The sequence below is a fragment of the Corvus cornix genome, chromosome 8 (genome assembly GCF_000738735.6).
Source record: "Corvus cornix cornix isolate S_Up_H32 chromosome 8, ASM73873v5, whole genome shotgun sequence".
Taxonomy (NCBI): Eukaryota; Metazoa; Chordata; class Aves; order Passeriformes; family Corvidae; genus Corvus; species Corvus cornix.
In genome coordinates this window covers 5,479,664-5,504,754 of record NC_046338.1, presented here as the reverse complement: position 1 = coordinate 5,504,754, position 25,091 = coordinate 5,479,664, and the positions used below count along the sequence as shown (strand labels likewise).

Sequence of the window (25,091 nt, the reverse complement as noted above, 5' to 3'; positions counted from 1 at the left end):
ACCATCCAGCACCATCCGACACCATCCAGCACCATCCAACACCAGCCAGCCCGATCCGACACCATCCAGCACCATCCGACACCATCCAGCACCATCCAACACCAGCCAGCCCGATCCGACACCATCCAGCCTCATCCGGCCCAAGGCTGCCCAGCTGGGATGGCAGCATAAGGGACTGCCCAGCTGCCTGCACCCACAGCATCTCCTCTTGCACACCTTACACCACTGCGAACTCTTCAGGGGTAATTAAGGAGTTCTGAAAGGCAACATTTGCTATGGCTCAGTACAGCTGAACAATGACAGAATTCCACTAGGACACAATGAGCAATATTTGTCATTGGTGGGATGTTGAAATGCCAGCATGTTCCCCAAATCAGAGAAAAAAAAATATGGGGAAAAGGGTACTAAAAAGAGTAGTTTCTAATTAAGTACTAGGCTTTAAGAGCACAAGTAAGAATCACCAACTTGGGAATGTGAGCAGAAGGATGAAGGATTACCAGAACTGATGGCATTATGGACAGGAATCCCCTTAAAGAAAGACAATACTATATTTAGAATATTGTATCTAATTCATCAACAAAACCACAATAGTAACTAATATTTATTACTACCCCCCAAATGGGCCTTCAAATAAATAAAAAAAATTTATTAGCATACACTTGTTTGTACCAGGCACAACACACTCTCTGGAACAAGCTTTGTAATTTAAAAAATACAGGTCAAATCAGTTCTTTAGTTTTGCCTATAAAGAGAATAATATTTCTTTAACAAGATCTGCTCATGGAAAAGAATCAAATCTCTGCTACTCAGTATTTCTTAAGCACCTAGAAAATGGTTGGTGGCAAATACAAAATATAATAATCTTCCTAAGCTTAAAAAACGAAACTGTTTTTTCCAAAGGGAATATTCGCTGGGGTAACCAGCCTGTTACAACAGCTGAACCATTCAAGTCTGCCCCCACAATTCTTTCCCAGAAGCACTCTCACTGCTTATTGCTAATCACAGTCTTAGAAAACTCAGCCCTATAGCTCTTTGCTGATAAAAGCTTAATCATATAAACAAGGAGGGTGCTGGAATAAAGGATGCAACTTTATCTTACATATCTAGGTAGACATACAGGACAAAGAGAACTGGGGAGGTTCAGCTGGTACAAACCTGTGTAGCTCTGGCTTTAGCCTGCTTTTCTGAACAACCAAAGCTCATGCAGTCAAACACTGCGTGTGTGAGAGCCCGTACTAATAACACGTTAATTCAGAGAGAGTTATGTTCCTGTAAGGTCTGTAAAACTTTACATATACAGGAGAGAAAGAATGTGTGGGCTTCTAGAATTAACTTGAAAAAGAACCAGGGGCTGCGAGACCTGCCTCTTCTCCAGCCTTCCTCACAGGCCTGCAGCACACACACTTTTGCAGCTCATCTTAGGTGCATGTGGTGGCCCTGCCTGCCCACAGCAAAGCAGTGCTGGGAGCCAGACCTCCTCCTCCCCTGTGGGCTCACCAGCACCTCTGCATTTTGAACAGAAAGGGAGAGTTGCATTTCTGTTCTGTGGAAAATGCCAGTGTGAGTCCTTGGCCTACTGGAAGGAATCCATGCCAAACAGCAGCATTAGAAATGCCTCAGCAGTGGGAAATTTTTCCATATTATTACAGTCCAGTATTATTCTTCAAAACTATGAAATGATGACAGATCAGGTTTCGGTACCAGCCTCCACAAGAAGCTTAACTCAATGCATTCATGCTTACTGAAAATCAAGTTTGGCCCACTGAGAACTGATCAGTACAAAGCTGGTAACATGAGCTGAAGATGTTGGGGCAGGGAATGGGCACAAGGACAAGGATGCTCTGAAGGAAGGTGACAGTGCATGAGTTGTGGCACAGTACCCACCAGCATGGCCTGCGCTGGAGCTGGCACAGACAGGAGCAGGTCAGAGGGTTTATATTGTCTTTAGCAAATGTGAGAAGATATTAAGAGGAAAGTTGTGTTTTTGTTCCTTTCCCAGTCTTTTGTGTCGTGCAGAGCACAAAGACATTGACATCACATTTGATTACTTCAAGCATTTAAGAAGTTGAGAAACTCGAGTGATGCACAGGTATCTCTGCCAATCAATTTGTCATGGAAGCAGGTGAAGGAATCCCGTATGTGTGTGTGTCTGTGGAAGTTTATAATTAACCACAGTGAAAGAAAATGGAAAGTTTATTACTTTCTGGGTAGGTAGTGGCACCGGCAATCCCCGGGATGCAGGAACCCGGGCAGTGGCACCGGCAATCCCCGGGATGCAGGAACCCGGGCAGTGGCACCGGCAATCCCCGGGATGAAGGAACCCGGGCAATGGTACCGGCAATCGCCGGGATGCAGGGTTTCCCGGGCAGTGGTACCGGCAATCGCCGGGATGCGGGGTCCCGGGCAGTGGCACCGGCAATCGCCGGGATGCGGGGTTTCCAGGCAGTGGCACCGGCAGTCGCCGGGATGCGGGGTTTCCAGGCAGTGGCACCAGCAATCGCCGGGATGCGGGTTTCCCGGGCAGTGGCACCGGCAGTCGCCGGGATGCGGGTTTCCCGGGCAGTGGCACCGGCAATCGCCGGGATGCGGGGGAGGATCGGGCGCGGGGAGCGAGGCGCCGTTCCTCGGGATCCCAGCAGAGCCGCCTGGTGGCCGCAGGGTGCATTACAGTTATCACAACCTGAACCTCCGGCCGCGCCGGGAATGCCGGAGGGGCAAGGAAAGGGGGTTTAACAAACCTGAGCAGCGGGATCTGCCTGAAGGGTTTGATAAACAGCACTCTCAGGGCAGGACGCATGGCAAACTGTGTGCGTGCCTGCTGGAAAACCTGAGATGTGCTGAAGGTTGAAACATTTTGCGCATAAGGAAGAAAATACACTATTTGCATTGCCCCTGTCAAATGAGCATCGAAGCCTCTGTCCCAAAGAGAAATCAGGGAACTTCAGATCTTCTGCAGCTGATCTTTCAGGCTTGGTGAGAACATCTCCTTGTCCAGCTGCAGTAAGAGCTTGGCCAGTGTCTAAATGTGTAACTACGAATTCAGATTTGGCTCCTATTCTCTCTGAGCTCTGTTAATATTTTAGTTCCCAGGTTTAACAGCAGTATCCTGTGTTTATACATAAAGTAAGAAGTGAACATCTAGTAACTACAGGGTCTAAAATTTGATCTTCTAAGACTCCAGTATTGAGTATCCCTTAGGCAGACATGAACTGTCAGACTATTTGTCTCAGGTTTTTTTCTTTATCTTGCTAACAGAAGTGTTGTGTGGGTACCTGTTCTCACAGCTGAGAAAAACAAACTCTACACACAGGGGTTACTAATAGGTATGAGCAGGGCTAAGCCTCAGGCAGAGGATGGGTGCAATAAATATATACTTTTTAAAAAGTTGTTTTATGATCCTATGAAGCTTTATGTTTATGTAACCAGATAACTGAAGTAATATCAACCCCCACCCTTAATGAAGGTCCATGCCATAACAAAAACAAAAGCTCATGCAGGGCTCAAACTGACAGACTCGTGGGTGGTGTTTGCCTTTCCAAGATTTTCCTGTCTGTGGGAAAAGAAAAAGTAAGACCACAGGTGACAGGAGACATGGGAAACAGGTACAGGAGCTCTGGGATAGAGCAATTCCAGGAGCAGGACAAAGTACAGGAAAACAAGAAACTGTACATCAAAGAAACAGTCTCCTGTTGTTTGACAGATTTCCTCTGCGTCCAAGGAACTTTTAAAATAAACACCATTCAGGGATACCTGACTATCATAATTTCCTCATTCCCAGTGGATACAATCTACAAAGCTCCTGTTTTAACTCTCTAAAAATAAGGTCAAGAGGGGGAGTAAAAATTTTCAGCCATTTCTGTTTAATGCTGGATTTGTGCTAGTGGTCTGTAAGTGCAAGATTTTCTAGTCCATTGTCAATCTTCTGACCCATGCAGTTGCCACTTTTTCACTTCTGCCACAACCCTTCAAAATAAGCTCTGGACTTGGAAACAGAGTAGTTTGCACTAAGTCCCTCTTTTAATCTTCCTTTCTCACCTTTCGTTTTCTTTACAAGTAATTTCTTTACTTCTGTGTTCAAAGAAAAACTTGTATTAATTTCAACTAGGAGAGCAATATTTAGAATTCTTTTTATGGTGCTGTGCTCCTGGCTTTTGTAAAGAATAATAGAGAGTAATTGAAAAGATAATTTAAATGCCATTGCTCTGGCAGGACAGGCTGAGGATATTCCAAATGCACAAAGAAATGTAGTTTAAATGTGCATGCAGATTGGTAAAAATACAGAGTACTGGTTTACTGATTTTATGAAATGCATGTGTGGAAAATACTGTGCTTGTTATAAAAAACCCCTAAAAGACAACCAGCCAAAAAAGCCCAAACTGTACAAGAATGTCATTATATCTGGAGTGTTTTTTTCTTGCAAACCCTGCCATTTTAGTTTGTAATAGCAGGCACTGCTAGTTTGTTATACAGGGAGATGGACTCACACTGTCTTGCAAGGAGAATTTAACCTCTTTGAAAGTTTGTAAAGTTTCTTCTCTTTCCTCCTCAGAGGACACAGTGCAGCTGCTGTGACAGTGAGGCTCAGAGGTGTCACTTCTCCAGGCAACTTAGAGCCATCACAGCTTGTGCCAGAGCAGTTCTTTCCTACTGTGCTGCTGTGCTTCCTAACATCTCTAAATATACAAGAGGATCTAAAGAACTACACATTTTAGGGAAGGACATGTAAATCTGCTCCAACCCTTTTCTGTCCTCCTTACTATGCCACTTCCTCATGTAAGACTCTTGTTTCCTTTGGAAGACTCTCACCTCTCAAAAAATGTTTTGGCTTGGTGTTTTCTAGATGCATGGGCCAGGACCAAGTGTGAGTCCATGGTCATAAAACCAGTTTCGGTCCCAAAGCACCATGACTCAGCTTTGTTCTGTGAAAAACCATGAGAAGGCAGATATAAGGGTAGGTGATTTAAAAATACAGTTAGTGCTGTTAATCATGTTCATTTTTGGCAACTCTTAGTGATCTGAAGACTAGAAACTTGCTTTTTTCTCAAAGTGGAAGATGAAGTCTTGGTGTATATATTAGGTTCCAGAAGTGGAACGAGATATTGCAGTAATTTTTTCTCAGCTCTGGTAAAGTTAGCTTTGTTACTTTCCATCTCTTTAATAACCTCTCAGCCTTGGGCACATGAGGGAGTTTTTGGCCATCCAACTGGTGTGTTTTTGTGACTGCAGTCAGTGGGAAGACAGTCAAACTTAGAGGAAAGCCTGCCCTAAGTTACATCCTCCCACAGCAAAGGCAGCTACCATGCACCAGTCAGTGCCAGCATAGAGATCATGAATTCTGCTACCAATGAAATGCCACCACCAAATGTCCTACCTTTAATATACTAAGAAATAATTTTCACTTCCAGCTATATATTATTAGCTCACTGGAGACACAGGCTTTTTTCAATATTCATCATACTACAGCACACTCAAAATGCAGGACACTGAATTAACTGTGCTTTTTCATCTTATTTGTATAGTGTATTATTTCAATTGTTTAGATTTAAGGCAGGCTTTTTGATAAGGTGGGTTATTTATTCCATATATTTAACTTCTAAGTAGCTTGAAGGAAAAAGTGCTCCCATTACAAGGGAAAAAGAAAAATAATTCAAAAAACCCAACACATTAATTTTAAAGCAAGTAATACCTGTATGAGGTATGGCAGAAATGATCCTATCAATTAAAAAACATGTTCATGGCTCCACTAAAATTATGAATGTACAGCAGGCAGTGATGCCTCTGGTACTGCCACTTATTTCAGTCACAACTAAACCAGTGTGATGACAAATCTCATTTAAGAAACTTCAAAAGTTATTGGAGAAATCATTGTCTTCACTTACCTTGAGACAACCAGAGGGAGAATCAGCATTTTCAGCATCCTCATCAATAACTCACCAGGAAACTGGAAGTAACTAATTTCCTGGAAATACATGGAGAGATGCTTATTATTTTGAGCTAAAGACAGACTCTCTTCACGAGTGCTGCTAGAGCTGTGGATCAGATAACATTGCTAAAATCTGCACCTTTGGTGCAAAGATAAGGCGGCAAAGATTGCAGGCTTTAAAAGATAATTTTAAAATTAATTAGATTACATAATGCATTCTTATTCAATAAACACACTGCATTGTTCATTCCTTTACAAAGGCAGACAAAACTGAAATGTGCCATCTCTTGGAACTACTGTTAACCAGTTGCCCTGAATAATCTCTCCATTCTGCATTTTGTGTGTTTTCCTGACATGTTTGAAGCTACGGTTTGGTCACAAACAATGTTCAGACAGACAGTGGTTTGCAGTAGCAGAACACAAAATGGGTTTAATTTAGTTGCATTTACTGAATGCCATATTTTTAAACTGAGATTTCTATTTTGTGCTCAACAGTGCATTTATTAATGCATGTTGCTGTCTGATTGATACAGCAGAAATGAGCACCAGCAAAGACCTTAGTTGATGTATGCTGGGAGAGAATTCCCCAAGTGACTTCAGTAACATGTTCTGCTAATTATGGGAAATCTAAAATGTATTAATATGAAACACCATTGGTGTAACATAAACACCTGCACCCCTGTGCATCTGATGCTGAAAAATATTCCTGGTGCTTTCTTTAACTATATGTGTTCCAAAATAGTATAAAATCCTATTTCATTACCAGTTTCTGCAGGCCTATATTAAATGCTACATTTCATGTAGCTTAAATGTCCATTATTATCATCCATACCTCCAACATTCTAATGTGCTCCTGCTACGCTTGCCAGGTGTCTGAGAGACCAGAACCCTTTGCTAATCTATTGTTTGAGAATATGTGAAAAGACCCAAAGAACAATGTAGATTGACAAACAGAGTAAATCAAACAATCTTAGCAAACACATACACACGACTTTTACCTTCAAAAGCGCACCCTGAAGTTCCCCAAGTTACATATGTCTTTTGTTATGTAAGTCTGGCATTTCCTCTGCAGGGACACACTGCGAGCCACTCTTACCTGCTGGGAGAGTCGCCTCGTCCGCAGGAAGAATCCCAGGAGGCAGCCGATGGTGACGGACAACACTGAGAGGATGAGCAAACCATTCCTTTTACAAACATCCTTGATCCGAGCGAGGATTGCATCCAGGGCCACCGCCATGCTGTCCTCCCTGCTCTTTGGAGAAGAATCAGCATCCCATGGGGAGAGAATTCACTCGCTTCTCTTGTTCGGGTGCACAGATCTGGCTCTGTATAGATCAGATCAAAGCACTTCCAGTTCTGCTTAGCTGACCTGCAAGGTCACCCCTCTGCCAATAGCCACCAAGCAAGCAGCTGGCATTATTGTTCCAAATTAATACCAACAATCCTATTATCAACTACATCATTAAGAGCCTGGAAGAAGATTAGGGGGCTCTGGAAAATTAGAACAGAATGCAGTAGTATTTCTAAAACAAGACTAGTTCAAAACAAAGTGACACTCCTGGGGGAAAGGTGATGCATTCTTCAGCCTCCCCAGTTTGGGGTCTGGATACCCAAACCTATAAAGGGAACCCTGCAAGTCAGCATTCAAACAGGGAACAGAGCAATTTTCCCAAAGGGCAGAGCAGGTAACATTTTGAACAGGACTATCACAGCAGGGCAAGCTAGGTGAAACTGGACTTCATTAATTAAAGCAGGCTTGGGTTTTTTGTTTTCATTGCCAAAAAAAAAAAAAAGGCTGAATGAGCAGCATGAGAGACATGCATCAAACAGGAAATAGCCACAGAGTGCAACACGCAGGGACACCTTCTGTCATTTGGCATTTATTATCTTGCAAGTGAAATGATTTCACTTTTCTTCCAACCACTATGTTGATTAGAGTAGGGCCAATTTACTTTCAGAGGATTATCAGACTAAGCCACAGGGATTGCTTTCCTTTCCTTTGCTGTGTTCGCATTCAATCCCAACGCTGATTTTTATGCTAGTGAGTGTCTGATAAAAATACACCACCATAATCATTTGCATGCCATGCATTCTTACAAAAGCATTTCTGTAGTTTCTGGGATATTCTAAAACTATTCAATGTTTTTATGGAAAATATTCCATACAGTACAACAAGGTTGTGTTTTTACACTGTTACATTTTATGCCGTGATAAAGTTACTTGTTGTTACATGCTCACGCATGAGTGGAAAAAAAAACCTCGGGAGAGATTAAACTGTTCTTTTTGGGGGCAGGATCTCAATCCTGTGTAGTCGGTAGAACATACGGATACACCAAAAAAAAAAAAAGAAAGGAAAAAGTAAAAGAAAAAATACGTGGAGTCTGTATGTTGAACATAAAAAGAAGAGGATTGCAGAGAATTTTATTAATGAATCAGAAAGTTTTACTAGTGTGTATGTAAGAAGATTTACATACACACATGATGTTGAACCGTCCCAACACCCTGGTAGCTTTGCTACCTTAGCAGCACGTATCCAATTGATTTTTGGAACGGAATAATAGAAAACGCTGGGCTTTTCCCGTTCGTTCCCGGGGCAGCGCCGGCAGCGGGCGGGCCCCGCGGGCGGCGGGCGGGGCCGGGCTCGGCGCGGGCCTGACGCGCATCATGGCGGCGCGGCAGCTGCTGCGGGCGGCCCCGGGACGGCGCGGCTACAGCGGCGCGGGCGCCGCCGAGTTCCTGCACCGCAGCATCGTGCCCACCATGCACTACCAGAAGAGCCTGCCCAGGTACGGCGGAGCCCGCCGCTCCGGGGGGCGCGGGAAGGGGGCGGCGGCGGCGGCCCGGGGTGTCCGCTGTGAGGAGAGGGCAGTGGGAATGTCCGCCCTGGGCGCCGCGGTGCGCGGCTCTCTCTGTGCGCGCTTCCCGCTGTCTGCAGAGGAACGGGCTCGGCTTTCACAGTGTAGATATGGTTACAAGCCTGCAACTGAAACATCCCCCCGGCGGGCAAAATAACCTCCTGGATGTAACAGGATTGTGCTATAGAAAGCAAAACTTAGGCTCAGAGGAAGTTGACAAAGATACCGAATAGGAAATTTGTGAGAAAGAGATGTCCAGCACGCAGCTGTGAGGGGGAGGCCGAACGGGGCCGGCAACCGAACTATTCCTTCTATAGAACTGCCCCTCCTAGCAGCGGTTTATGGCACTCTGTTCCCTGTAAGGGATTAGCTCCCATCACTGCCATACTTTTGTAACAAGACTGTCAAGTTGGTTTTCTGCCTTTCTTCCCAAGAACATTATGGTGTGCTGACTGATGCCCATCTAGTCCTTCGCTTCTCTTATTCCACAAGAAACTTCTGAGGCATTTGGATAATACGTATACAGAAGCATTATCCAAATACATATATATAGTGTAATAGTATATATAGTATGGTATAGTGTGTGTATATATATCTATATGTATAGTATATATAATAGTATAAGGAAGGATGTGAAAGAAAGGAGGCAAAGAGAGATGACTGTGTAAGAAACACAGGCTTCAGTCATGCCCTTGCTCATCAAGTGAACATCTCTGTGTTCCTTCAGACTGCCAGTTCCCAAGCTAGAAGATACAATTACAAGATACCTGAATGCCCAGAAACCTCTTTTAAATGATGACCAGTTCAGGTATGGACAAACACATATTGCAGTGTCATGTTCTGCTTCAAAGCCAAATGTTACACATAACAAGGGTGACTTGTGACAGCGTTTTGACTCTTTTCTTGATTGCTGTAGGAAAACTGAGGAACTCGCTCATGCCTTTGAAAAGGGAATTGGAAGAGAGCTGCATGAACAACTGGTCGCTCAAGACAATCAGAACAAACATACAAGTTACATCACAGGTATGGTGGCCTGCTGGGTGTAGGATGAGTCTGTAAATCATCATGCTTCATAACAGCTCATAATGCCATAAATATACTAGGCTGAAGCTTTAAGAAATCCAGAAACTTGAAATAACCTGCTGTGAGCACTCTCTTTGGGTATATTTGAGCAATTTCAGAGGCTGGTGGAAAGAAGAATGCTCATTATCTAACTTCATCTATTCTACCAGAATTCTGGGTAGATAGATACTGGAACAATAGCATTTTTTCATGAGTTTATAGGGTTTAGGTTAAAGAGGAGCTTATCTAGCATTTCACTTAAGGAAACTAAAGCAATAATTTCCAAATAATTCCATGTTATTTAGCAAGAAAACTAAACTCTGAGGGAGGGGAGGGGTCACAGAGTATAAGTAAGTTTGGGAGGCAGAAGTGGTCATTACTTGGGACCTAAAAGCCCTTAAAAGTACAAAACTATATTCTTTTAGAGAGCCAAAGAAAAGGAGTGACAGAAATAGGAAAATGAGAATAAATAGAAACAAATCAGGAGAGGGAGACCATGCACGTAGCCTTTTGATTATTCTGCTTTATTATTGCTTCCATGTACAAGTGTCTGCTCATGAAAGTATTAGACAGCAGCAGAGGTGGAAATAGTCAAATACCTATGGAAGTAGAAGATTCCCTGTTGCCTAGTGAATGCACTTCTATGCTTGCTGTCTGTTGAGACTGCCTGTTAGAGTGTTAGCTACCACTCATTCTGTAGAGAATACCACATTATTTCACAAAAACTGCTGTTTGGTTTGTTATATTTTACTTTCCATTTGCTTTGAACAACATCTTGGGTTTTTAGTGGTGGCTTTATGTTGTTCATCAATGCTAATCAGTATGCTGCTTTTTGTCCATGAATGGTGGGGTGTCTGTATTGCTTTTTGTTTAGTTATTTTTCTTCTTTAGGCCTCACAAAAGACCTGTTCCACTTGAAATTGGTTTCTGAAAGTATGTAGAGTTGCCTCCACCCTGGACTTTCAGGTCTGGGGTTAAAAGGCTACGTGATGATGACTGATGTGGTTTTGAAGCTGTAGATGAGTGTTACTTACTCACCTGTGAGAATCCGTAATTAAAATTGTAACTTAGTTCCTGGACCTACACGTTGCCCTTCTTACTGTCCAGGTAGAAGGTTTAACCTCAGTGAGATGCACTCAGTGACAGAGAATTGCAGAAATTAATCGTTCAAGAGTAGGTAAAGGCATCAACCACTCCAAACGTGAGGTGTGCACCAAAATACAAAGCTGGGGAGCTGCACTGTATGTCCTGGGAGTTAAGGTTTATCATTGAACCATATAGAAAACAGGGAGGTGGGCCCTTGTTGCTAATGACATGGACACCCATGATATGGAATATTCCAAACCCAGTATTTTTATGATTAGCCAGCAGTATCCTTCTTCATAATGGGGGTTGGGAGAAGCCTTGGGTGAATTACTGCATATGTTTGTCTTATTAAAAGGCACTTCGGTGTGTGTTCATTCATGATCACTGTTGGATTACACGACCCTCTGGTCTGACTCAGGAAGCTGCTTTTATATTCTGACTTCTTTCTCAACTCTCAATTTTCAGGTCCCTGGTTTGACATGTATCTAAAAGCACGTGAGCCTGTTGTTTTGAATTTTAATGCATTTATGTCTTTTAATCCTGATCCGAAACCGGAATACAACGATCAGCTCATACGAGCTACGAACATGACTGTTTCTGCCATACGTTTTATGAAGACCTTCAGGGCTGGTTACCTTGAACCAGAGGTTTTTCACCTCAATCCAGAAAAAAGTGACACTGAGATCTTTAAAAAAATTATCCGGTTTGTGCCTTCTTCAATTTCTTGGTTTGGTGCCTACATGGTCAATGCTTACCCTCTAGATATGTCCCAGTACTTCAGGCTTTTCAATTCTACACGGCTTCCTAAGCTCAACAAAGATGAGCTTTATACAGATGAAAAGGCAAAACATTTGCTAGTGTTGAGAAATGGAAATTTTTACGTGTTTGATGTTATTGATAGAGATGGAAACATGCTGAAACCTTCAGAAATACAAGCACACTTGAAATACATCCTTAGTGACAACAGTCCAGCCCCGGCCTTCCCTCTTGGCTACCTCTCCAGTGAAAACCGAGATACATGGGCATTGCTGAGGAAGAATCTACTGGAAAACGGCAATGAAGAAGCTCTTCAAAAAGTAGACTCTGCCATGTTTTGTTTAAGTTTAGATGATTTTCCTGTTAAAGACTTTGTGCACGTGTCCCACACTATGTTGCATGGAGATGCTGCAAACCGCTGGTATGACAAATCCTTTAATCTTATCATAACTAAGGATGGCACTGCAGGAATTAATTTTGAACATTCCTGGGGAGATGGTGTGGCTGTGCTCAGGTTCCAGAATGAGGTTTTTAAAGATAGCACCACCACACCAGCCATCAGCCCCCAGTCCCAGCCTGCTTCAGTTGACTCTTCTAGAGCAGTGCAGAAACTTGACTTTAAGCTGAATGATGCCTTAAAAGCAGGGATTACCAAAGCCAAACAGAAGTTTGATGCCACTGTAGAATCACTTTCTCTTAACCTAATTCAGTTCCAAGAAGGGGGCAAGGAGCTTCTAAAGCAGAAGAAGGTGAGCCCAGATGCTGTGGCTCAGCTGGCCTTCCAGATGGCTTTCCTTCGCCAGTACGACCAGACTGTTGCTACGTACGAGTCTTGCAGCACTGCAGCTTTCAAACACGGCCGTACAGAAACCATACGTCCTGCCACTGTCCATACAAAGAAATGCTCAGAAGCCTTTGTCAAGGAACTCTCCAAACACAGCACAGAAGAGCTGCAGAAGTTGATAGTGGAGTGCTCCAAGTACCATGGCCGTTTGACAAAAGAGGCTGCTATGGGTAAATAGCGATTCATCAAACACCCCTGCCTTTGCACTAAAATGTCTGTTAAGGTTGCTGTAAATATTTGCAACTAAATAATTTAATGTTGATGGAGGTCTAATGTAAACTTGACAAAAATAATAGCAGAAGGCTGCAGTTTAAAGTGCATTCTCTAACACTCATTCCTTGATGGAGAGGAATGCCTCTATGCTTCCCACAGCACCTTTCATGTGTTGAGAATTTTTTATACTTTAGTTTTTGTCCTTAGAGCAGTTGCACTGTTTGAGGATTTCATATACTTAGTGCATCTTGAACTCCTCAGGCCAACCAAGAACTTTGGCTTTAAGTCTGAGGAGGTACTGTCTTATCTCTGCAGGGAATAAAGGCTTTAACAAGTTCCAAATCAAACTCATTTTTTGGCTGTTCTACTCCTGGCATTTTTCTAAATGCTTTCTTTTGAACTGTCCTTCCCAGAAGCATTAAAATGGACAGCAGTAAAATTGACTGTTGAATATTATCCCATAGAGTCTAAAATTTGCCTCCTTTTGTTGGTGCAAGATGCTCTTCCTCTTTAGATTCATAAATTTTAGGAAAACCTTTTTCTGCATTAAATAACTTGGCTATGTTCAGATAAATAGTTAATCAAAGAATATAATGTATTATTAAAATTGTCTGTTAACACTGCACCTTTGTGTACTCTCCTGATCCTGGGTGAGGCTTGCAGTAAAACAAGCAGGCCCTGTTTCCCTAGGATATGGGCATGAAAAGTCTGAAAAATATTTCCTACCAGTACAAAAATAAACCCCAGTTCTACAGACCTCTTTTGTGACCGAGGTGAGTTTACTTCCCACAGAAGTCAGCCATCTCTCTCATACCTGTTGTTTTATTTCTCCAGGCCAGGGGTTTGACCGGCATCTCTTCAGCCTGCGCTATTTAGCCTTATCCAAGGGGCTGCCACTGCCGGATTTCTATCAAGACCAAGCCTACGCTCGCCTTAATCACAACATCATTTCTACCAGCACCTTGGTGAGCCCAGCTGTGCAGTTAGGAGGGTTTGGCCCCGTGGTGGCTGATGGCTTTGGAGTAGGGTATCAGGTACATGACGACTGGATAGGTTGTAATGTTTCCTCTTACCCAGCTAGGAATGGTAAAGAATTCCTTCAGTGTATACACAAGTCACTAGAAGATATCTTTAATGTTTTAAAGGGGAAGAAAATTGGTAGTTAGACATAAAGACATTGGAACACTTCACAGTTGCAGAATAAAATGCAGATTATGTCTAATTGACATACTAATCAGTGTTCAGCATGGCTGAAACTGCCCAGCTTAATTGACTTCATGTATCTTCATTGAACTTGAATACTGTTAGATTCACTAGGAAATTTCTATCTATTTTAAAGAAATCAGTTACAGACCTTGAATGTATTTCAGGAAATACAAACATTCACTATGTCAAATTAAGTAACAGATCCATGTGTTCTTGAAACACATAATCTAAAATAAAAAGCATTTTTACTGAGTTAATGAACTTGGAACACCTGTGTTCCATGAGCGTTCAGGCGGACTACAGTACTGTGATGCCACTCTTGAACTGTTTGATTTAAAAAAAAATACATGCAATAATTTTAAACATGGAAGAGTGGTTCCATTTGCACTCTTGCAGTAAGCTTTCTTACTAAGTCGTCACACTTATCTCTTTAAACTTGAATTTTTATCAGAACTGATTGTGCCTCAACTGCTTGTAGCCTTTCCACTATAACAGCTTTTAGAGACACAAAAAATAAAGTGGGAGGCTTTAAGTAACCTGCAATCACCAACTGGGTTGTTAAATTGACTGGAAAAGACTGTATTTTAATAAAGCTGTCTACTAATAACCATAAAGTTCTTTTATTGCCATATCTAAATCATACAGCATGGGTAGACCCTCTATCAATAGATCATGTTTCTTACCAAGGTTGGAAAGAAAACTGTTGCAAGTATTCTGTGCTCTGTCTGGTACGTAGAACTTGAATTCCTGCCTTTTAAAGCCTCTTGATTTCCACTCTTTTTCTTCTGGGAGGACGAGTCTTTCTGTGGAGCTGAATTGCACAGCGGTGTTTGCTTCTGTGATCTGTGTACAAGTAATGCAGCTGATGTCCCACTGGCTTGGACAACCAAATACATCAGCACAACAGAAAAGTCTGAGCATATTGGTTGGATGGGACAGATCAGGTTCAGAGGCTCAGAAACCTACTTCCCTTTGCTCTTCCTTTGGGTATCTCAGCTTCCAGGTTCTCCCAGGGTCTTTTTAATTTAGCACAGTAAGTGTAAGCAATACCCTATCCTGGAAGTATGAAATAAGCTAGCAGGGGAGAGGCATGCTTTTCATATGTAAGCCTGAAGGCTTTGCTCCTGTAATGTGTTGTTCTAGTTTTCAGCTGAAAAGCTGTATTTTAAAACTTACTTTAAAACTTAGCATAATTGTTCTTGCTCATTTAAACAAAGAAAGGAAGGTGATAATTTGGGAAGATGCAGGAAATAATACAACAGGAAACAATAATCACACCAAAAGTCAATAAAATTCACTAAAGATTATATGATTGGGTTTTTTTCCTTTTTGTTTTTTTTTGGTGGGGTTTTTTGTTGTGTTTTTTCTTGTTTTTAAACATGAGAACAGCTGGCAAGATTGTGAGTGCACTCATCAAGGAGTACAAAGTCTGTCTTTAACTAAAAATGAGGTTTACTTAATGACATTCTTTGAAAGATAACTTGCTTTTCAGAGGATTGTAACTGTGTAAATGTCAACAGCAGTCAAGCTTAGTAAGAGTTCTCAGTAAGCTCATCTCAGTCTTTACCTGAAGTGACAGAAAGCTGCTAAAGGTGTACCTGTTCCCTTGAACAGTTAACACAGTGCCTTTACTAATGCTTGTAGCCATTTCCTCATGATAGGAGTGGTGAGTGGGAAGACTTTATTTGCTGTGTTTGAGAATCAAATGGGGCTACTTCCTGGTAACAGACTATTAAAACCTTTAAGGCTGTAAGTTGTCTAAGTAGTTACTGTATCCATTAGCTAAGTTACAGTCCACCACAACCATATATATTCCAAAACCCCACAGCATTAAGGAAATGGCACAGTTCAGTCATTATGTTCTATTTTCAGTTTGTACTGTGGCCATCTGCAAGTGCTCCAAGGAAAATATTTTATTAGGGCATGCAGGGGACAGAAAGTACAACTCAGTGATGTCGGTCAAAGGTTGAACTTGATCTTGGAGATCTTTTCCAACTCTAATAATTCTGTGATTCTGAGAACTTAAGTTGCTATTTCTGAAGTGCAGCCATGTAAAAAAGTAACTCCAAAGAAACTGTGTATCTGATGCTTTACAGCTCCATCAGTAAGCATGTCATAATTTATTACGGGTATGAACTTCAGCATTTTACAAATTTATGGGTAACTTCATAGATTCCAACAGATTCCTTTGTTTTTTCATCATAGTCGTTCCAATCCTGTAGGAAATAAGATTTCACAGTGTTAGTCACAGAGCACACAGACTAGAATTCAAACTGGAACTAAATGTTACTCAAAATTTGGGTCTTAGATATCTGTAGAAAGTTAAATTTTAACAGGTGAGAGTAGCAAGAGCACTAACCTGAAATTAAATGAGCTTCAGTCTCAGTGTTTATATATGTATATTTTGGGGTTTATTTTCTTATGTAGTCCCCAGCCTGTAGTGGACAGCAGCCACGGCAGGTGAAAGGATTATCTATCATTTACAATACCCTAGTCAGGTGGGTAAGCAGACAAGCAGATCTCTGCCAAGTAGGATACCAGGGAACAGATTTGACCTTGAGATTCCTGCTCACAGCCAAGGAAGATTTGCAATGCTGGTGCCATTATCCTGAGCTTTAAAGGACAGTGTCTATATTACTTTTTAATCTCTGTGCACAGGACAATGGGCAGGGATCTTCCTAGAAAAATCAACTCACCACTTTAATAACCCCAGCCATTTAGTATTCCAGGTTCTTGCTCTCTGGAATTCTTGAGTGACTTAAACCTTTGTCAGCTCCTAAGTTAACAGATACATATTTCTAAAATGACACTGTTAGTAATGCTGCTTGTTCATAGCTGATTCAGTTTCTCTCTCCAGCTGTGGCTACAGGAAGAGCAAAACCAGTCTAGGGTGTGTATTTTGGACCAGTGACGTGGGGAAAGCAAGCTAGCTAATTAGTTTTACTAGTGAAACTAAGACAACATACCTTTTCTAACAAGTTTATGTCATTGAAAGGTGTACCAGATTCTGCACCTTCAGCAGCAAACCCTGCCTGCAAACACATTTGCAGAAAGTTTTTAAAATTATGTTGCACTGAGAAAATAATAAATATGATCATTGAAACATATGCAAAGAAAGTAGCTCAGCACAAAAATGTATTGTATTTCTTTTAAATTAGGTAGAAAGAATGGGCAAGCTCTTTCCTGGTTAGGGTCAGTAGAAGGTTGTGACCCTGCTTTTGAATTGGGAAAATTCAATCCAAGCAAGCAGAGTAAAATGAGGGAACACTGCTCCTCTATTTTTCTTAGCAAAAAAAGTATTTCCAACTATTCTAAGTAATGTTAAACCTTAGTTTCTAAGTTTATGTAGCAACATCCAATTACTACTAACAGCTTTGTGTTCAGGACCCATACAGGCATAACAGTTTCATAATACACTGCAAGGAAAGTAATAAGAGAATGTGGAGGAAAGTGTAAGTAGTTTTGGCTTGAATATTGTCAGAATCCAAGACACTCTAGAGAAGGAGCAGCTTGTATTGGATTTAGGTACACAAGTGACGAGCAAGCTTTATGTGTAAGGAGGATGAGCTGGCTGAGTGAGCTTAGTATCCCCAAACAAGCCTTTCACAGGGGAGAGTTCTTCACTGCCATCACTGTTGCTATTTCTAAAGAGTGCAGAAAGGACAGCCCTAGGAAGGTGTTCTGGTTTATCTTCTATAGGAACAGCTCTCTCAGTTCAGGGTTCACAGTTACCAAGCTGTACAGTAAGATTTACTAGTTTTAAAAGCACATTTAAAAATCCCAGCCTAGCATGGGATTCCTTCCCTAGCATGCAGGAAGGGAGCAGCATTACATTACTCTTTCTAACTACAGAATTTTATTAACCAATGGCTAAAAATCAAAGGTAGCTTCTTCCTAGTTTTCTGCAAGGGATCTACACTTCCATTTTTGATAAAGAAATCCCTACTAGTGCTAGTCAGACATTTAGCTGTAAGAATGTGCAAAGTAACATGACTTTAAAATATTTTGGGATTTGAATGGAAGTTAAATACTTGGGAGTTATACCACAGAGTGTGGCAGATCTAATAAATCTAACAACAGTTGAGGGATCTGCAGGACACAGTGGCCTTTCTGTAACTGTCAGAAGCCCACGTCAAGGGAACTGCTGGGCTGGAGAGGAAGATGAGCATCGTGGGTCAAAACTGCAGAGCTGAGTATAGAACAAACACCAGAAAAATGGAAGAAGCCCTGCTTTTGCCACCTGCAGCTATTCACCAGCCATGTGACTGCAATTACAAACTTCTGCACTAGGTCTAAAAAGAGGGTTTATATCAGAGAAACAAAGGATACTTTCTCCTCTTACGCACTCAATTGTTTGGTGGTAGTTGGGGTTTTTTTGATAACTACTATAATTTAAATAAGACATGCAAACATGAAGCCACTTTGAATTGACTCTGGGTGTGGTCGTATTATGTCCACCAAAAATTACAGAGAAAATACAGTGATTCCATGGCCACATGTCATGTTTAGTGCTATCAAAAGTGAGATCTAAGGTCGTGCAAAAGCCAGGCTGGCTTGGATCGTGCCAACTACAAAGCAGTTGACAAAATTTTGTGGACCTGCGGAAGTCACTTAAACATCAGAAAATTTTCATTTACTGATTTAGGCATCCAAAAATTCACTGAAATACCTCTTCAGGGATTCAAGTACTCTCCAGTCAAGTACACCAAACTCAGAACATTAAATTAAAACTTGCTACAGCTGTGAAGTCTTTGTTCTGTAGATAAAATTGACACTAGGATGCAGAGCTATAAACATCTCCTACATTTTGTAATCTTCCCATAGATTTTTCTTGAAGTGCAAGTTCCTAGGGCTGGTTGCAAAGCTTTCAAGCAGGAATAAACTAATAACCATTTTGGAATAATGGAATAACCATTCATCAAAAAGATGGACTTCACTTAAATAAATAAAGAACTCCCCCAGCACACTGCAGTGGGGATTCTATTTGTATCAAATTCGTTGTGGGGTTGACTTTTTTGGGCTGTTTTTTAGCACAGCATCACAGTCTGAGAGAAGGATAAGATAGGTTTATATTTGTCAGTCTATTTACACCTAATCCGACTGGAATAATAGGCTAAATATAGCAGGGAGTTAAGTGGCATAGAGCATGACCATGCACAAGAGATGAGTCACTGCAGACTGGCCCTGAAGAATCCTTAAACTCTGAACCTTGAGGTGTGCTTTGCACCAGCCTGTAACTGCCAGTGATCTTCAGGCTTTGTCTGGTTAAGATGCAAATGGAAAAATGCCAATGTTCATTTCTTGTGGCTCTGGTAATGTCAATCCCAAAGAAAATTAGATTGTTTTTTAGAGGACACACACTGAAGTGTGTTCATAACCTGAGCCTTTGATGTACTCTGTAATGTACCAAGGAGCAAAGTGGTACCATCTAATGCTGCTCTCCCACAATTCCCCTTTGGGAAAGACTCTTTTGCAATAATCTGAGCAGTGAAGACCTCTGAGATGAATTCAGATGAGCAGTGCTGAGTCACCTGTGAGGCAGTTTGAGTACAACTCCAAGGTGTGCTTAGTTTGGATTTTACTGGCACAGAGAATACCAGTTGTTCGTGTTAGCTGACTGCAGCCTTTTGGTTTGGTTTGTTTTTTGATCAAATGAAGTAAATAAAGGAGCTGTGGAAGGATGGGAATCTGGGAAGGTCTATGATGTTCCAGAACCATTTCAAATAGTGTGTATTTTGTTACTCTAGAGGAAGTACTTCTAAAAAACAGAAACTAATCACAAATAAGAACTCACCTGTGGTTGAAAGTCAACTGGTTCCAGACCTCGGCATTCAAACTCCACAATTGTTTTGAACTTCTCGCTGTCTTCAGCCTGTAATTGAGTCAGAAAACCATTAGTTTCCATCTAATAGAGGCAGTGACAAGCATTAGTCTAGGAATGGATTGCTTGAAAGGCAGCACTGTCATCTCTGACGCCCCAAGTGATAGCAAAATCCTATGGCTCATTTCATGAGTGGTCAGTAACTACAATTTCTTAATCTGCCATGAGGAAGCCTTCAAAAGGAAACCAAGAGGGGCATTATATAATCACCTCTAATTTGAATGATACAGTTCTGTGTTGTCTTATGAAATGTATCACATTATTCTACACTTGAGACTGTGCAGGAGTCTACAAGACAATTTCTGTCCGGGGACAGGACCAGCTTTTTGTGTTCTTGAAGGAGGATGATAGAGCAAAAACTCAAAATAGTGTTAATGGTTATTTATCTTTCACTTGTTACATAGAAGAGGAAACAAACTTACATTGTAAGGCTTGATTGTCTGACTTAAAATATCTAAAACAAAAAAAAAGTATACAAGTGAGTGGCACTGTGTTCAGTTGTATTCAGCACAAACCAAGCACCAGGATCTTTCAAAGAAATTTCCTTATACAAAGCAAAAGAAACAAAGTCAGCAAGCATTTCCTGCAGCTGGACTTCAAAAGGTAGAATTCAATTTTTCTCCCTTCTCCTGAGAAGTTTACACTGCACCATTTTTCCCTACCACTGCCAAAAAGATTTGCACACTTTTGTAAAATAACAATACAGATGGGTTTTGCTCATGCAGAAGCCTGGACTCACCAGGAGGCTTTGCTGTCTCCATGAACGTGATGTCCAGAATGTGCGTGTTGGGAACTCAAGCACCAGCGTACAAGGGAAGAAATCCCTGGTGAAAGCTCTTTACAAATGGTGTCAAGCAAAAATGGGGACTAAAGGATAAACTGTAAAATGGAATGTCCAAGCACGTACCGATGGAGTTCTCCCTGGAGCACAGCTTGCACTTCTGCACCATAGTGGCGCTTCCTCGGCCGCCTTTCAGGGGAGCACTGTCCTAAAATCCATGACAAGAGAGACATTTTTAACCACTTCAGCTGAGCCACTGGAAACCTCTGCAAAGGTAAGGTGGTTTTTACAATGACCTTTAACTTTTTAAAAATACTGCAACTGCAACAAGGCAGGTTTTTTTATAACTACAGAGATTAGTAATTCAACAAGCTGTGATTATCAAAGAATTATTCTGTTCTAACCTTTAAATAGGGAATAATGGATATTTATGTCTTATCCATATAGGCATGCTCTACTAATTCCTCAAAATACATTCTTAACCATTCTGCTGTATGCAACAAAAAGGGATGATTATTGCTAAGACCAGACAAGTATCCCTGACAAATTTTATCCCACTTTTTCAGCTTCCAAATGCTGATTTAGCAAGCTTAACTCATCTTGATTTACCTAACCTTCTCCAAAAGGATTCCATCAGCATCAGAGAATATGTTACAGCCACAACCTTATTCTGATACCACTTCAAAATTTCATTTTAAATTAAATTTTTACAGCAAGGTGGTTTTTAAAAGTAGATGTAAATACTTTGTTACCAACGGTCACCATTCAAATGGCATATTTCAATTAACAGTCTCCAAATATTTCCAAATATGGAACATGACAATTTTCTAAATGCATGTAGCTATTGAAAAACGATCTCATCAAGAGGGCAAGTTGTCACATCCCTGATGCGGATACGTGTGTAAGAGGCAAGTTTGTGTTCTCATTTTTGCTCAGAGGCAGGTTACAAGGGGCACACGCACCATCAGCCGCAGGTACTGCCACTTCTCCGAGACTTCACCGCAGTTCCCACATTTCAGCTGGAGAACACAAATCGGAAGGTTGAAAGCTGTCAATAATCAGGGATATGCGCCGCTCCCGGCCCCGGCCCCGCGGCCCCGCACCTTGAGGTACCATCGGAAGTCCTGGCCCTCGGCCCGCAGCCGGGTGATGTTCTCCAGCGTGGCGCGGAGCTGCAGCCCGATCCTCTGCAAGGCAAGCGGCGTCAGCCCCGGCCGGCCCGGCTCCCCCCACCCCCATGGCCCGCGGGGATCCGGCCAAGACTCCCACCTACCCCCATGGCCGTGTGGATCCCGTGGAATTCCCTCTTCTCCGGGCCGTGCCCTCAGCCAAGATGGCGGCCCCGCGCTCCCTGCCCGGCTGAGCCGGCGCGAAGCCGCGTCTGCCCTCAGCCAAGATGGCGGCCGCCAGCGCCCCGCAGCGCGGGAAAGGCAGAAGGTGCCTGTGGGGACGGGAGGGAAAGCGGGAGGCACTGGAGTTTTCAGTATTAAACGTCAATTAACCACTTTTTTTTTTTTTTTTTTTTTTTAAATCGCAGCGGCTTCTTAGACAACACAGACGGGTTAAGAGAAAGCAAAGGCGCGGTTTGGTAGCACTGGGACCACCCTCAGGGCCTGTGGGAGACCCCTTCTAGTCTTTTAACTAATGCTGCACAACAGATCAGCTAGACTAGAACTAAACTAAATACATTTAGGTTGCTTTTCAGCTTCTCTGAAGCTGGGTGGGACGACCAGTGAAGATCCTGGATGGCTCCTGAGTGGCCTGTTGTTTGTCTCTGCTCTGGAGGCAAGCGGGTAAGCCCGGGCTGGGATGAAGGTGATGTGTGTCTGCTATAACCAGTTATCCTGTGCAGTCAGATGTTGTGCTTGTCTGGCCAACAGAACACCCAACTCAGGATAGTAACAGAAGTTTGTCTTGGCAGCTGGCAGAAGTTTCATTTCACAGAGCCAGGCTTCATTCCTTTTTCTGCTTGCATAGACAAGTACAGCGTGTGTCTGATACAAGAGAAGTGCCACACTCTGAAGGCACCATTATAAGTGTTAGAAATCTCACCACAGCTTAGAAATTAAAAAACGCAAATCTCACCCTTTTATTGAGTCATTAACAGTCCGTAACAACAAAAACAACAATTAAAAAAAATAATCTAAAATACACAAAAATTTCAGAAACAGTAAGGAACTGGAACAGGATCCTCCCTTCCCACCCCCACTGCTGACACTGCAATACAAACTTCAGTTTGTCTGATTTATATTGGCTTAATCTTGAAGTGGAGTCCAATAAGACTGAAGACAAGACACTTAAGGTCCTGGACCAGGTAGTAAAACACTCTCAAGCCTTCTGGATCTCTGCAGTGCACAACAGAATGAAGAAAGGGAGGGGAAAAAAGTTTAAGACTGATGCTCTTAAGAGAACAGGTTACAGAACTAATGTATTAAAAAAACCAAAAAAACCTATATGGGGACTCTTTAGATGTCATCTTAGATATTACAGATTTGTTTCATTCTACACTGATAGATTAAATATTCTGTACTCCAACTGTGAACATTTAAAGTCTTTACAAAATATGCATTTTTATCATGAAAGCAAGTATCAACAGCACTTAGGATTAAAAAACCACCAACAAAAACCATGGTAGTCAGTGTTTTCAGCTTAGGTGAAATACAAGTATCTTGATTCTCCCAAAGAAATTGATACAAACAGGCCAATGGCAGCTTGGACTCTGTATGTGTGTAACAGGGTTCCTACAGCAAGGTCTCCTCTCAGTGAGTGAAAACACAGCCTGTAACGCCACAGTTACAGGCATTTGGCACATTGTGCTGCAACACAGAGCACTGGTGCCCCCAGGAGCTGATTCATGCTTTGAAACAATATAAAATACATGTACCCAATAATCAGGAAATCCTAATACAGACTGGTAAATAGAAACAAGGGCAGCATAAAAAGCAGAGTACATACTTGGACTGATTTACATCAATGAGGGAACCGATTTTTGACGTGGTAAAGGAGATGTGCTCATCACCAATTACTATCTCGAGCTCCTGAAAAATAAAAGGTTATAGGAACTCACTGCTTCATGGTACCAGTTACAGAAATACTTCAGTGCTGTGATGGTTTTTATTTTCTATTACAAATTTCTGTAACAAAGATATTGAATGCAGCAGGTCTGTGGATCGTATTAGCTTCCACAACTACACTGCCACTGAGGGACTACTCAGGTTTTAAAGCAGTATTTGTTTCCCTTTTGGCTGGAAACAATACCGGCTTTAATGAAAAGTTTGGTTATGCTTCCAAGGAGCCAACACATGAAAATTAAAGAACAATTAGAAGAGACATTGTGCACCCACCTGTCGGCCCACTCTGTCAGGAGGAGGCCACAGAGCATCATCTTCTTTTGTGATTTCACTGTCGTCGATTATTCTCTTCAGCTCCTCCATCACACTCTTGTGCACGTAAGCCTGGACACTCAGAAAAAGAAATAAATCCAAGCCTGCCCACAACATCCCAGCAACGACATGCAACCCCGAGCCCTGCCCAGCGGTCCCTTTCGCTCGCGGCCCCGCGCAGCGCTTTCCTTTCGCTCGCGGCCTTGCCCAGCGGTCCCTTCTGCTGGCACAAACGCCCTCAGCCGCGCTGTGCGCTCTTTTCCTGACTCGCAGCCCGCGGCGCTGCCCTCACCTCCTTTCGGATCATCACATCGTTCTTGTAGTTGCTGTTGTTGGCATAGCGCAGCTTCCCTGTGGGGAAAGGCCCGGCATTAAACCACGCTGGGGCTATCCGGGGCCCGGCACCCCCCACTCCGGGAGGGCGGCCCACCTCCCCGGCCCCCTGCCCCGCTCTCACCGTCGGGCCGGAACTCGAACTCGAGGAACTCGTGTCCGAACTTCCCCTTGTGCCCCACGTAGTACCGCAGGTAAAAGTCACTCGCCATGGCCACGCCACACCCCGGCACACAAACGTCACCGCGCGGGCCTGGCGCGCGCCTTCCGGGCGCGTACGGAGCGGCGGCGCGCGCGGCCGCCCTCTGGCGGGCGGCGGTGGGAAAGGCCTGTCTGAGGGGGGAGCTCGGTCCCGCTCCCTCAGTGGGACCCCACCGGCACAGAGCCAACATCCAACCGGGAAAGAGCCGCAGTCCAGCCGGGACAGAGCCGAAATCCATCCGTGACACGGTCTAAAGCCAACCGGGCCGATCCCATAGCGACACGAGACGGTGTCAGGTGAGGGATCGCCACACCTCCGCTGCCCCAGGGCAGAATCTCGAGCCCTCGGCGGACCAGTTATTCACTTGTTACTAATAATAGCCTTCTTGTGATATTTAGACATACTGATGAAAGAGGAATGAAGAGTTGGTGGCCATTTGTTTTGCGTCCTGATGGTTGCATTCAGTGTTACTGCAAGTGGCCCACACAAGGATTGAACCCACGACCTTATTATTATCAGCCTTATACTCTACCAGCTAAACTAATCCCAGAAGCATTTTTGTTTCC

At 42.7% G+C, this 25,091-nt stretch overlaps 4 protein-coding genes across 9 annotated transcripts in view; 1 reads left to right on the top strand and 3 right to left on the bottom strand.

The window, feature by feature from the left end:
• The window catches only part of SLC1A7 (solute carrier family 1 member 7), a 51,633-nt gene extending 43,912 nt beyond the window's left edge, over nt 1-7,721 (bottom strand). Inside the window, exons 1-2 of one of the 3 annotated variants that reach the window (XM_019291845.2) lie at nt 7,020-7,721; nt 5,880-5,959 (exon numbers count right to left, since the gene is read on the bottom strand). In XM_019291845.2, the coding sequence (XP_019147390.1) occupies nt 5,880-5,959; nt 7,020-7,160 (221 nt within the window). In that variant the 5' untranslated portion in view covers nt 7,161-7,721. The remainder of the gene's footprint in view (nt 1-5,879; nt 5,960-7,019) is intronic. The other 2 variants (XM_019291844.3, XM_010408817.4) reach the window with 2 other exon arrangements.
• Nucleotides 7,722-8,568: 847 nt separating this feature from the next.
• On the top strand, nt 8,569-15,254 carry CPT2 (carnitine palmitoyltransferase 2). Its single transcript, XM_039555962.1, has 5 exons — nt 8,569-8,709; nt 9,506-9,586; nt 9,695-9,801; nt 11,392-12,696; nt 13,574-15,254. The coding sequence occupies exons 1-5, from the start codon at nt 8,588-8,590 to the stop codon at nt 13,903-13,905; spliced, it is 1,947 nt and encodes a 648-aa protein (XP_039411896.1). The 5' UTR covers nt 8,569-8,587; the 3' UTR covers nt 13,906-15,254.
• Nucleotides 15,255-15,792: 538 nt separating this feature from the next.
• Nucleotides 15,793-21,991, bottom strand: CZIB (CXXC motif containing zinc binding protein). 4 transcript variants are annotated; one of them, XM_039555964.1, is made up of 8 exons: nt 21,881-21,991; nt 21,711-21,794; nt 21,570-21,626; nt 20,734-20,815; nt 20,249-20,280; nt 19,740-19,817; nt 16,912-16,977; nt 15,793-16,161 (listed from the first exon to the last, which is right to left on the bottom strand). In XM_039555964.1, the coding sequence occupies exons 1-8, from the start codon at nt 21,884-21,886 to the stop codon at nt 16,084-16,086; spliced, it is 483 nt and encodes a 160-aa protein (XP_039411898.1). In that variant the 5' UTR covers nt 21,887-21,991; the 3' UTR covers nt 15,793-16,083. The 4 variants fall into 4 exon arrangements, with proteins under 4 accessions (XP_039411898.1, XP_039411900.1, XP_039411899.1 ...); XM_039555966.1 differs by lacking the exon at nt 16,912-16,977; XM_039555965.1 differs by lacking the exon at nt 21,570-21,626.
• A 674-nt stretch (nt 21,992-22,665) lies between these two features.
• MAGOH (mago homolog, exon junction complex subunit) lies at nt 22,666-24,583 on the bottom strand. The gene is made up of 5 exons (XM_010408815.2): nt 24,448-24,583; nt 24,283-24,341; nt 23,952-24,062; nt 23,563-23,645; nt 22,666-22,952 (listed from the first exon to the last, which is right to left on the bottom strand). The coding sequence occupies exons 1-5, from the start codon at nt 24,533-24,535 to the stop codon at nt 22,853-22,855; spliced, it is 441 nt and encodes a 146-aa protein (XP_010407117.1). The 5' UTR covers nt 24,536-24,583; the 3' UTR covers nt 22,666-22,852.
• Nucleotides 24,584-25,091: the final 508 nt, after the last annotated feature.